At 35.8% G+C, this 13,447-nt stretch overlaps 1 protein-coding gene across 3 annotated transcripts in view; it reads right to left on the bottom strand.

The window, feature by feature from the left end:
- The window catches only part of NEK11 (NIMA related kinase 11), an 88,769-nt gene that overhangs the window by 66,989 nt on the left and 8,333 nt on the right, over positions 1-13,447 (bottom strand). Inside the window, exons 2-3 of one of the 3 annotated variants that reach the window (XM_083855087.1) lie at positions 5,514-5,679; positions 437-555 (exon numbers count right to left, since the gene is read on the bottom strand). In XM_083855087.1, the coding sequence (XP_083711213.1) occupies positions 437-555; positions 5,514-5,679 (285 nt within the window). Of the gene's footprint in view, positions 1-436; positions 556-5,513; positions 5,939-13,447 lie in introns of those variants that run through there. The other 2 variants (XM_083855085.1, XM_083855086.1) reach the window with 2 other exon arrangements.

The raw sequence follows: 13,447 nt of genomic DNA, 5'->3' as shown, positions 1-13,447 counted from the left end.
ACATGTCTTTTCAAAGAGTGCATGTATGTAACTCCACTGATTTTACTGGGAGTCCATCAAGCATATTAGATGCTTCACATTAAATATGTGCAGGACATGCTTCTTGACTCCCCTTTAAACACATGATTTTGTTTTAACCTCTTAATCCATTTTCTTATAACAATATTGAAATATTTCTACTGTGCTCCATTTTATATTTGGCTCTGAAAAAAAGTGTGTCTAATACTGGAAGACAATTATCATTGTCCTGCTAAAAGATGTAATGCACAATGTTCCAGAGGGGTAGATAATTAATTACACTTGAGGGTATACAACATAAACTAACTACAATAGTTTGGTGAACAGAACTTTCATTTCTGTTTGAATACCTCCAACTAGTCAGTAAGTCCATTCACTCTCCTCCCAAGCTGAATGCTCTCATATCAAATGACTGTACCTTTCATGCATGTAGTTGACTCCGAGTAACAACTGTATAAACCAGTCTATTACTTGAGTTTGAGAGAACATCTTCCCAGAATCTTTGTACTCTTGAATTTTAAAGTCTAGATCTCCACCCTGAAAAATATCACAACATATTTGTACATTTAAAGTAAGTTTTCAAAATGCTATCTCCTTCATCATAGTACAGGACCCCATTTCCTTAGGCCTTCAGACATCCTATCGTGTAGGTCTGTAAAATCAACATATGCACATGAATTCTGAACTCCCAGCACCAACCACAAACACAAGTGAGGATCAAAATGGTATCAACCAGTCTGGCTTTGTTGTTTTCTCTTAGTGTTACACAAGACCATCAAAGTTTCCAACTGTTCTTTCTTCATGTCCAACTTAAGCATCTGAGCTGGTCACCCCAAACCTTTTTGTCAACACAAAGGAACATGCACCTGTTTAGTGCAACTGTCCCTCTCATCTAATTGTCTACCTTTGGAAGGGATGGATCATGTTGTAAAGAGAGTTTCTCTGCCAAGATTTACGATGAGGGCCTACACTGACTGGCTATGATATAGACACTTAGTAAGTAAAATTATCAATCTGCCCCAATCAGTCTGGAAAAGTTAATAAATTTGAGAAAAGCATTTCCACTCCAGTCAAACATTGCATATTCAAGCGACATTCATTTATTATGTTATAATAATGATGACAGCATCAAAGGAATCATGTTGTTCTCTTAAGAATTAAAATATTGTCTCTTTAATTATGATACTTCACCCTCTTTCAGACTTTGGCCAGAACATTTAAAGCCTCAAGAATACACAGCACATGTTATTCAAAGCCTCAAGAATATGTAGTGTGTGTTCTTGTAATACTTCTTTAAAACAACAATTGATTTTGAAGTAGTTCTAGGAATGGAACAATAGGACGTGCAGCAGGGAGTGCCAATAGACCAGAAAATATATCCAGAAGAAGACTACTTGAAAACTGTTGTACCAGTTGTACAACAACACAATAAAAGAGGATTTTGAGACTTCCGGGAAACCCACTCTTTTTCCTCAAAAATATACTGATGGTTTTCAGCTGATTGTTTATCCAGTTTATAAAATACATTAATTTTGTCTACAAGAATGCACACACATTAATGTTAAGCAAAGTGTTGAGGCACCTAACCCCAGAGCAAAGGGACTGTGAGTTTGATTACATTCTAGTGACTAATTACCTCACATCAGGACAGCTTATTAGCCATAAATCATTACTATTACATTATACATTCTACATAAAATCAGAAGTTTTCTGTGCCATATACAAGAAACTTTTGCCTGTACAACTGTACCAGTACCATCATTTCCCATGATCATCCCTTTATTCCTCTGCACTGCTGACTCTCACCATTTTATGGTGTCTTCAGCATTTCTTGTTTTTCTATTCTCAACACCACAGTGCTTCACAGTGCTGCTACAAAATAAGCAGATTCTGTCCTTTGCAGATCCATATATTCATGTGTTTCTGATATGAGTTTACAGTAATTTCTATGGCCTTTCTGGTTCTAAGTTACAACATTCAAAAGCGTGTGTTAAAACAAAGCAAATCTGTTTTGTCATCTATCAAAATGTGTTCCCTGACAATGTCCTGCATTTTTTTAATTGAAATGTCTGAATCATCTCATACACTAGGGAAGGTAATATGCGTTCAGCTCTCCATCTGCCACCCTACTGCAGCCCAGAGACAAGCTCTTCTGGGAACTTGGAACTCTCAGCAGCTGCTTCCCCTTTGCAACTCCAAATGTTCAGCAGCTTCCCCCAGTTGCTTGCAGTAGAGAAGAGAAAGGAAAGAAAAATTGTTGCTGGGTACTCCATTGCATGGCACCAGATGGGCTGTGACCGAGTCTACTCAGGCACCTTGAAAACAGTGAGTCATTATTATAAAAGAAACAGTTCCAGTCAGATGCCCCAGATCATCCAGAGCCCAGGACTGAGAAGGTGCTCAAACATGTGTCAGCTGGCTGCTGGTCTCAGGGGACTCTGTACTATCCAGGTGAGGAGAGATGAAGTGCAAAATGGTCCAATCACTGTTTCTCCCTGTCCCAATATGTCCCCTCTCACAATAACACATTGCCATAAAAAACGCAAAGAAAAATAAAGGCAGCACCTACAGAGTTATGGCAGTTGAATACTGTGAAGCTGCGGGACAATTCCTGCAAAAGGCCTAAGGAGAACAAAAGTAGTTGAATAATGCACTACCTGTGCCCTCACATAACTGCATAACTTTTTACCTTCAAGCAGGGAAGAGTGGTCTCAATGTCCTACAATTAATTTACCCTTGATTTTGGTCTAAAAAAAGGAAAACAAAAACACACCATAAAAGATTTGCTGAAATACTGCTACTGTGAAACTCTGAAAAAATTTGTTAACCCAATTTCGCATTTTGGAAGGTCAGTCTAATGAAGTTCATAAGAATTCAACAATTTAACAAATTAAGTACATATGGAGTTTCCAAGCTGCAGTTCCTATTTAAATATCAGAGTAACAAACACATCAGTAAATTATTTAAAACAGCTATTTAAATATCAGAGTAACAAACACACCAGTAAATTATTTAAAACAGCTTAGCATCTAGAGCTGATACCGTGAACAGGCATTGACTGCTTTAGTTATTACTTTTTGCTCAGATTTCCTTAGCATATGTGTACTCACATCACAGCTGAGACCACAGTCAAGAGACATAAATAATTGTCTGGGGGAAAGTACAACAAGTTCTGCCTTATTATACATTAAAATAATGCAATTTTTAAAGTAACTGCTTTGTAAAAACTGTATTTTATTGAAGTCAAATTTGAAAATGAAATCCAAGGTTCATTAAGGCATTTTTGTTTGAAATCAGTCTTAGCTGATAATGTTCATACTACCCATAAGATTTTGATTTGTGGAAAGTGTCTAAGAAGCTCAACATGTAAGATCAAAACAGAACAAATACACTTTTCTATAATTTTGATTAAATTCAGTTGTAATAAAGGATGTCAAGCTGAGCCATGGAGACCAATGTTCTCTGTTTTTCTTTCACAGGGCAAGGTATAGCATGGGGCAGCTGCTCTGGAGGCTCACTCTATGCTACTCACGCCAGAATGAACAAAGCACTGTGGCTAATGAGTAAGTCACAGTACTTTGGAGAAAACAGAATAGAGCTCAGGGGGGGTAGTTCTGTTTCCATGCCAACTTAATGTGTGCTCTTTGTTTTCAGTCTGCCCAATAGTAGCAATTACTGCCAATCTGGTAATTATTCTATGCATGAGAAACTGAACATACTAGACTTCCAAGCAAGGATCAGGTAGCACTACATTTTTCTCATTCTCAATTCATCCATCGTTTAAACAGGCATCTTTTAGGTCAAAACACCCAAATCCCACCACATACAAAGGCAAGTTATAGGTAAGTAAACACAAAAGTATACATTCTGAAAATACTCTGACCAAAATAGAAAAGAAACTTTAGAGCACTGTGTGCAATTTTGCTTTGTACTTTTCCTTGTCTGAACATTCAATGAAATATATTGTAAAGACTTAAATGCGACGATACCACAGAATGTATTTTGGGAACAAGTCAGAAGCACATCCTGGATCAAGTATCATCCTAACTGTGTACCAAAACATTTTCATGCAGGGTAGTTTATACTGTCTGCATAAAAAACCCCAAAGCTCCAAGGAGTGATGCTTATGATTACTCTGCTATCATGCTCTTTCTTATTCATCTATTAAAAAAAAAAAAAAAAAAAGAGGAATGAAAAGCAGTGGATAGATAAAACACACTATAGGGCAGCTGAAATAGGCTCCTTTATTCCTACATGTTTAACTGATCTGGTATTGGGCCACTTTGTACTGCTAGTAGAGAGAAAATTATGAGTGCATGGGAATAGCTGGAGAGTTAGAATAATCCTTCAGTCCTGAGCTCTGGATTTCCTCCAAGAGTTGACAATATTCTCAAACCTCAGCTGCCAGACATTCAGGAAATGGCACAAAAAGCTTCTGCATGGGTGTTAAAATAGTATGTGAACAAATACTCAGATTGTATCACAGAACTGAACATTTCAGATTTAATTTTTAAATATCACAGCAATAAATATACATTTAATTGGCATCAAAGAAAGCTTCCAAGGAAAAAATAAATGACAGGAATAGTACTTGTTTAAATATTCCCATGAAAGGTAAATTCTTGAAGACATGTGATTAGTTAAGTCAAATCTGATTTGTGTACAGGTAACCCAGTAGTCTAATTTCATTATCTTCCAAAGCATTTCAGTGTGCCCAGCAGAGCACAACTGAAAAGTCTGCTTCACAGTTTCATAAAAAGATCACTTTATGTATGACAGATTTTTTTTTGAAAGAGCACATCTATATTTAATAGAAACTAGGCACTTCTTTTATATAAACTACTAAAAAACTGGCTTAAATATGCTTAAATTCTTATTTGAAAGCTATAAGACACATTCCAGCAATATGTTCTTAAACCAAATGCTGGAGTCAAAAAATTAATGGTAACTATACTGTAGAACATCCTGCTTTAGTATTTGTTGTATCCACTACACTCTGGTCTTTGACTCACACAGTTTTTCATTTTGTAAAGCCAATGTTGCTGCCAAACTCATCATCCATGTGATCAGGCTTAAGCTTCTTGTAATCATCTCCAAATCACAAGTGAGTTTTCTCCTCCCCATTTATATCAGATTTTATATCATACCCCCACACCCATAATCTCACCCCCTCTCACCTATCAGTAGCACATCAGACAAGTGGTATAACCTTTCTGAGTTCTCCCACAGATCTGGCAGTGTGTCTGCATTTAAACCTTTCTTGTAGCACTTACACTTGCACTTAAAATTACCTATTTCTTTTTCTGTGGTTTATTTGTTTGAGCCTCACATGAGCAGGTAAAAATCCTTATCTGAAAGGAGCACACCTAACAAGTAGCAGGTGATGCCACAAGCAGCAAATAAAGGCTAAAATTCAAACTAAAACATTTTATAAAATGGCTTCTTAGAAGACCCTATTTTAACATACGCATTTTTTCAAATTTCTTCAGTCTCACCTCACAATACTCAGTGATAATGCAGAAACTATCTCGCTCCACAAAGCTTGCATAAAATTTGACAATGGATGGATGGTCTAATTTGGAGAGTAGTTGTGCTTCCAGATTTGCTTCAACTGTTTCATTAGGCTTTAGGTTTCCAACAGAGATTTCCTTTAGGACCTTTCTAGAGAAAAAAAAAAAAAAAGAAATCTTTATATTAATAAAACCAGAAAAATATAAAGATATGTAACATTCAAAATCTCATCAAAATATCCTTAAATGCAAAATAGTAACATTGACCAACTATTGGCAACATGAAATGATGAAGCAAATATGGGTAAATAATGAGAATGCATTAAAATCATACAAATATGCTAGTCACCATATAGATTAAGCAATATATTAAAAACATTGTTTTGAAATATTTCTCCCACTAATTACCTTTACTGCACTGTTTTCTTTAGAACATGTTTTCTGTGCTGTGGATTACTGCATAATAACAAATATAAACAAAAAATCAAATCTAAGTGATTTCAAACCCACTCAGAGCATATGGTCAAGAATCATATAAGCAATAAGGAGTAGCAAGAAACTGCATTTGCAGCTTCTGCCCAAGTCTCTCCATGGTGAATTTCCCCAAACCTTTGAATACAGATAAGGCAAGTTTCAGACTGGAGGGAAGCTTCCACAGTGCTTTTAGTAATTTCCCCATTCAATAGAGCCTGGTTGTAAAGTTACAGTAGTTAAACATGACAGTGATAAAACTACAACAATTCACCTTATCTAAGGGGGGAAAAAAAAGCTGTGTTTCCTTATGAGAAAAATTTTTCTTAAGTCTGAACAATCAGTTTCTGACTAGCAATGTTTGAATTTTCATATAAATTTGCCCAATCCCCATCAGGAATTGTGATGAAAAAAAAACATGCTCTTTGATCTGTTTCCATCTCTGCAGACAAGCTACAGAACACAGACAGGCAATACTACTGTAATCTCTTCATCTTCAGTTGACGTGGGTCATTACCCCTTCCTTCATAAAAATCATGTCACAGAACTGACAAACAGGATGAGTCCTTGTTAAAGACCACTTAATACAACTTTCTTGCATATCCAAGACAGTAATAAAAGCCTGATGTGTTGATGTGTACAGATAGCTTATCATCTTAGTCACTCAGTGATCTTAATGCTGTCATCAGCTGTCAGACAAGATGACAGGTGTTTTTCTTATTTAAATTAATTCCCAGAAGAAGAAATCACGAAAATATACTTCTTGCAAATAAGATATTGGTTTTCTGCAACACAATTCTAATTCATATGCACAGCTGGAAGGCATTTGCTTCTAGAAAGAAAACTTTTGCGTATCTGCATGCCTCTGGTATATGTGTGTGCTGTGTCTATATGTAGATAAGGTTTGATTTTACTGCATTAAACATGAAGAACCTGACTAGACTTCATACTTTCTGCAAAGCTTTTGATAATATTTCAGTAAATACACTTTAAAAATTAAGATATGTACAAAAAAACCCCCTGTGTTAATTAAGTATTGACAGAGAAGTTATGTCAGACTCCCAAAAGCTTCATGGAGAAAATGAAGAAGTCTCCAGGTCTGAAGTGGCTCTTCTTTATTAACTTTAGAAGAAAAACAAGGAAAATAAAAGTATGCAGCCAGAAATTCATCTATATAAATTAACTATACTTTTTAATACATAAAACACCTAAAGAGTGCTTAAATTCACCCTACCCCGTTTCAGCATTTACATAAGTAAATTCTACTGAAACAGGCAGCTAAAACAGGCACATTCTGTGCTTTGTACGGCTAGCTCCTAAGATAACTCAATTTTGGCACCCCTGGTGATGTCAAATAGGCTGACAGATCCACAAATAAAAGCTTAGTAATCATAAGAAAACAACAAACCTTCCTTAGCTAAGGCACCCTGACTGCATCTCCTCTCTACCAATGAAATCCAGCTCTATATTTTGAAGGAGACAACACATTTCTGTTTCCATGATCCAACCTGCATTTTAGGGTTGGCTAATAATAAAGAGTGAGCCATAACTGCTCATAATTCAGACATGATATTTGTAGATCATCCGCTGAAAATCTGCCTGAATTGTGTTACTTAACTATTTTTTGTAAACTGTTTGAAGTATTTTGAACAAACCATTTGAAGAGTGTTACATTCTGGATTTTAGGAATACTACACTCTCTTGTTCAGATTTTACCCAGATTCCATCTGGAGTATATAGAGCCACCTGAAAGTCAGTTTTTTTAAAAAAATCTGCCATGTATTTTCTGCCACTTAGGTTCAAGTATTAAGCAGGATTTAAAAGGTTTAAAGCTGTTTGCGTGAACTAAGAAATCTCAGATTTATCACATGAACAAAGAAAATAGAGATCTAGGTGGCATATATAGAAAACCAGGTAAAGCCACAAAAATGTGGATATCCTCCAAATACAATACCTAACTACTCCTTCTGATAGAATGCTAAATGAGATATACTAATTTAAATTTCAATACTGTTATAGATTTGCCTTAAAGTAGAATATGTCACATAAGCAGATCATAGAATTGTTTAGGTTGGAAATGACCTTTAAGATCATCAAGCCCAACTTCAAACCTCACACTGCCAAGTCCACCACTAGATCATGTATCTGAAGATAAGATAAAGTGTCAATGAACATGCAATCAGAAAACTTTATTACAGAAGTGCTAGCAGACATTTTAAATACAGAACAACAGCCCCTGGATTTTAACTGTGTGGAAAAAGCTTTACAATTCAATCAATAATGGAAACACACTTTAAACTTTATCTCGAACTGACTAAAACTGAAAGAGTCTTGCTGTGAAAGCACTCGTATCTGAAGAGTAAAAAAGTCCGATTGTCACCATGTCCATCCATTCTGGAGGAAGCTGGGTCTGGGACAGGTAACAACATCCATCCCTTCAGGGTGGGAAAATAACAAGAGATGAGCCCACTCCCACTTCCCAAAATACAGAAAGCAACATCTCATCCTCCACAGTGCCAACACCTCAACAGGCCCACACCCCTTCCCTGACAACACCTTCTGATTTTCATTAGCAAAACCTTGCTGGCTTGTGTTGCCACACTTTGAAAAACAGCCAAGCACCGGGTCTGAAAGCTCAGTAATGGGGAGCAAGTGGGGCTAAACAGAGCAAGAGAAAAACAAACATCAAGGTGGAACCCGCCAGGATTCAGTCACACAGTGGGAATCTCCTTTTGAGCTTTACTAGTAACTGACAATACACCACAGCAGTGTTCACCTCAGGCTATTTGCACTGATCTAAAATTGAATGTTTTACAACCCATCTGGTATTTGTTTACATAGGTGACATACTTTATTATTATATAATTTGGTTTATTGGACCAGATACAATTCTTAAAAGGCAGTGTTTCTCAAAATGCACTTTGTTTATTGAGTGAACTGCAATATGAATTATTGCCTAGGTAAATTTGCTTGCTGAGAAGGAAGCAAAAGAAATATAACTCTTTTAATGTCAAGAAAAAAGAGATCTGATAAAATAACAGAAAAATTGCGATCTAGGAATATATGATCAAAAGTTGAAGCTTTTAATTAAAAAGAAACTTCATTTTACACAGGCAGTTTTTCAGTTAACTGCAGTTAATTATAATTTTATTTAGGTTTTGAGTTGCCACTATGGAGAATTGTAGCATAACCCATAACTGTGTGCTGTATTTCTATCCATGCTGACCTTTGCAGGACTACCACCTCACCCTGGTAACTCCTCAGTACAAAGACCAGGTGCAATTCTGTAAAAACGTATCACCTTTTACTGGGTCTGTAACTGGATCTGAAATTGGTCACAAACAATAAAATTAAGGGAGTGCCTGTCTAATTAATGGTGCCTTCTATTCTATTTATCAAATGGCAAACAGAGAAGGTACAACTCTGCAAATGGAGAACAAAATGAAGAAGAGGTGATAAACTTCATGTAGAAAGTTTGTATAAAGCTTCCACACTATTAAAACTGTTAGGGAAATTTGGTAACAAAGGCTCCATGTGCCTACAGATAGGGCGAAGTCACCCACCATCACTACTTCTTTTCTATAGTTGACAGTTTAGCAACAAAAATTTAAATAGTAATTCTTTACATTTTATCCATCATATTTGGAGCACCAATGTCTGCATGGTCAGTAATTTAAAGACATGCACCTATCTGTTAGAGAAAGAGGTATCCACTTTCATCCACATCCATGAAGCCATGAAATATCATAAATCAGAATACACAATCAGTCCTACCTAGAAGAATTCTTGGTTTTAGCTAAGGAAAAAAAACACAGTAAATTATTAGCACTTGATTTCTATGGGAAAATCAATAGGATTACCACACTTCCAGTGAAAAGCAAACAAGTGCTGTCTGGTATTCCTCCTTACATATACATACTTACTCATTATCCAAAGCATTTCAGACCCAAGTATTACTATGGAACTTGTAAAATTGAATCTTGGCTTCCTATGCCCACTGTGGATTTATTAGTAAGCCATAACCCCTTTTCAATACCAAGTACCACTGCATAGCTTCTTAAATCAAATGTTGCACGTCTTTTGTCATTCCCCTGGACATTATTGACTTCTTTGTAATGCCAGAACAGTAATCAGCAACTCGTTTTTTCTGTTCTCCAAAACATCCTATTCACACTGTTCATGAACATTCACAGACACTGAGAACTAATCCCTGACTTAACCACTATGAATTCAATCTCTAAATGAGCACTGTAATATCTGCAGATGGATTAAATATAATTTCATTTTTTGAATAAGCACTTTAACTAATTTAACCTCGCTTTAATATCTTTGAATGGCAATGAGCTTTCTTAAATTTGCAAGTGAAATGGATGATTCACTTTCCATTTCCATCAGCAAGTCACAATTATAGCACTTACAAATATTTTTCAAGATGCCAAATTTTCAAATGTTCTGACATATGCACTAACACTAAACAAGCCAATTCATGATAAAAACAATTTATGCTTATTTGAAAATTAACAGTCCCTTACTATTCCCCCCAAAAATATAGAACATATTTTTTTTGGAAAGAGAATACTGCTGAAAGAAGTTAGTCTCAAGGAACACAGCTTATATAATTTTCTTCTGCACCAGCAAACTCTCATTTATACAAAGAGGCATAACTTAAACTATCTTTGGTCAACCATATGTGCCAATTTTGTAAAAAATCAGTAATTATAAAGCAAAGCAGAGGAATTGTGTTATCTTCCACAGAACTGAACAATTGATTAAATGAAATTATTTATTTAGATATAAAAATGCATTTATTAGGAATAATTCTTTGGCATACTTTGGGTAGTCATCTACATTGATTAAAAGTGACAGAATAAAAGTAGACATTAATTAATAAAGGATGATTTTTTTTCTCTAAAGCCATATTTTTGAAATTAGAACTTTTTCCTAGAGAGAAATGGAAAAATAAAATGTAAATACATTTATAGTCCATTCGTATGTTTCAGCTCTAAATCAAATACTAATAGACTGTGACTGAATAGAAGAATTTTGTGTCTTAACAGAAAAATTACTAAAAATGGTGATGAGATACTGACTAATACCTGTGAATGTACTTATATTTAGCAATATTTTATGGTTACATGTTGCATTATCCCCCTCTACTGTTCATCCAACCTTTTTCCTACAGCCCCGTCTTGCTTAAGAATGCAATTAAGCACCTTGCTGTCCCTAACCTAAATGGGATTTTTGAGAAATACAACAGGGACTAAATAATTGGTTTATTCTCTGTATCTTTGAAGACTTTCATCACACAACAAATCTCCTAAACCAGCATTGTGATTTCATTACACAGACAATATACTTTACAATAATTGTTCTGTGCCAATTAACATTCACTTTCAAACAAGAGGAAACACCATTACAGAACTCAAGACTGAATGTAGCATTTTGTCTTCAAGCTTTTTAATATGATTAAACATTTCACCATTGCCATGTTATAACACTTTAACTAGTAGCCTTGGGCTAGAGCATCTGCCATAAAAGAATTTTCCTTCTGTAGGAATTAGTTTGAATTTTTAAATTAGTTGCAATTAGAAATTTTGAAGAAAGACCTTCATATCATGATCTATATTCATCAGTTCACAGAAAACAGACTATTTTGAATAATAAGGGTTGTAAAGGGAAACAACATACTAAAAATTGCTGTAAGAATGCATTCCATAAAAACTCAACTAAAACACTTAGTGCAAAATGTAATTGGTTCTCTTCTGAATTTAAATATATTTGTAAGCAGAATTATTTTCCTTTCACTGTTGCAAGGATATTTATGTCAACAGTATTGTCCTTCCAGTGGAACTAATTCCCAAAAGTAATTTAAAGAGTAATTGCTACACTTTTAATGAGAAAATTCACTCTCCCTACATGTCTCTTTCCATCAGGCATCTCCTTCAGTGTTTATTTCTGATATGCATTCAAGTATATATAGAAAAAAAAAGTAAAAGAGAGAGGAATGTAGAGAAAGATAAAAGCATGGTTTATAGCTTTACAAAAGCATGTTACTAAATAGTCTGAAATCAAAGGCAAAGGGAATCAAGCAAATCTGGGGAAATTAATTGTATACAACAACCATTGTTAGATAAATATCTTTTCATACTTTTAAGCCCTCCTGAGTATGATTCTCTGATCTTAACAATCAGTGAAATGCATGCAGTTCAAAACTTAAGCAACTACCCAGCAACATTAAAATGTTTTAGAAGGGCACACAGTGGATGTAAAGGAAACAATGAACTAAGAATTACAGTTACTAGTAAGTCACATAAGCACAACAACAAAACAAAACAGAAAAAAAACAGGGAAAAGTGCACTGACTGTCCAGCAAATCCAGAATTTATTCCACTCACTGCAGCAGTTTTATCATTACAACGTACTGAATGCAACAAAAAACTGGAGGCTCATTCTGCATGGAAGAAGTTCAAACCACCCTGATGCAGACTAAACACCTTGCCAACAAGGGTAGTCCATAACAAGGTACAGTAGACAGGCATATTCATTCCCCATTTTGTTACTAAAGCTAGCTTACAAACACATGAAAAAATAGTTTCAGCAAAATGAATGAGACAGAAGTGATCTCAAGGCATTTGCTTAATCACAAAATCATTAAATTCTGTCGCTGCCGTGAACCTCAAAGAAAGGTAATTCACCAGTAATGCCTTAAACACAGTTCTCCATCCAATGCTGGAAATATTACTTGCAAACAAGTCTCAAAACAATGAACTCAACCACCAGCACTGCTCACTGCCTGCACGTCAGACCAGAATGTGGTGAGTGCTGCATCACTGAGCTCCTGGGAGCTTGGTTCTGCAGGGGACAAGATTTATTGTAAATCCAAGTAGTATTTTCTTTAATGCATGCTGCCTCCCACTAACATATGTTAAAAACCTTGTTAGAATCCTCCCCAGTCAAATGGACAAGTCCCACCAATAATGAAAAAGTAGGCTACTTAGTTTAAAGGAGTCTGAGCAGATGTAAAAGTTGTATCAGACAGCACTGAGGAGGATTTCACAGACATCTGTGTTACACAAGCTGAACAAAGGGATTGACATGTTCTAGTATGTATCTTTTGCTTCCAAAGAAGCCACAGAATGCTAGGGTTTATGCTTTCGATTATGAGGGAACTAGGAAATTTAACACAGTAATTGTCTGTGCAAAGGACTGCAGCATGGCTGTGACTTTAAATTGCCAAATCCATCACCAGCATGGGCAGGATGAAATCTTACATCTTGTGCTTCAATGCCAAGCTACTCTGCAGCACCCCTAGAGCCTTATCCAGCACAGAAGCTTCCTAAACTTTCTTAAATTGAGCTGGAGGAGTCTTAGCGTTCCATGCTGTGCTGAAGGAAAAGCTGAGCACTGACAAGGATGCAGGAAGTAGGGACTAAAGCACCTTCCCACAT

The sequence above is a fragment of the Zosterops lateralis genome (assembly GCF_965231275.1).
Source record: "Zosterops lateralis genome assembly, chromosome: 1".
NCBI classification, from domain to species: Eukaryota; Metazoa; Chordata; class Aves; order Passeriformes; family Zosteropidae; genus Zosterops; species Zosterops lateralis.
Note: the sequence above shows the minus strand (reverse complement) of the source record. Positions and strands in the feature narration are given on the sequence as shown.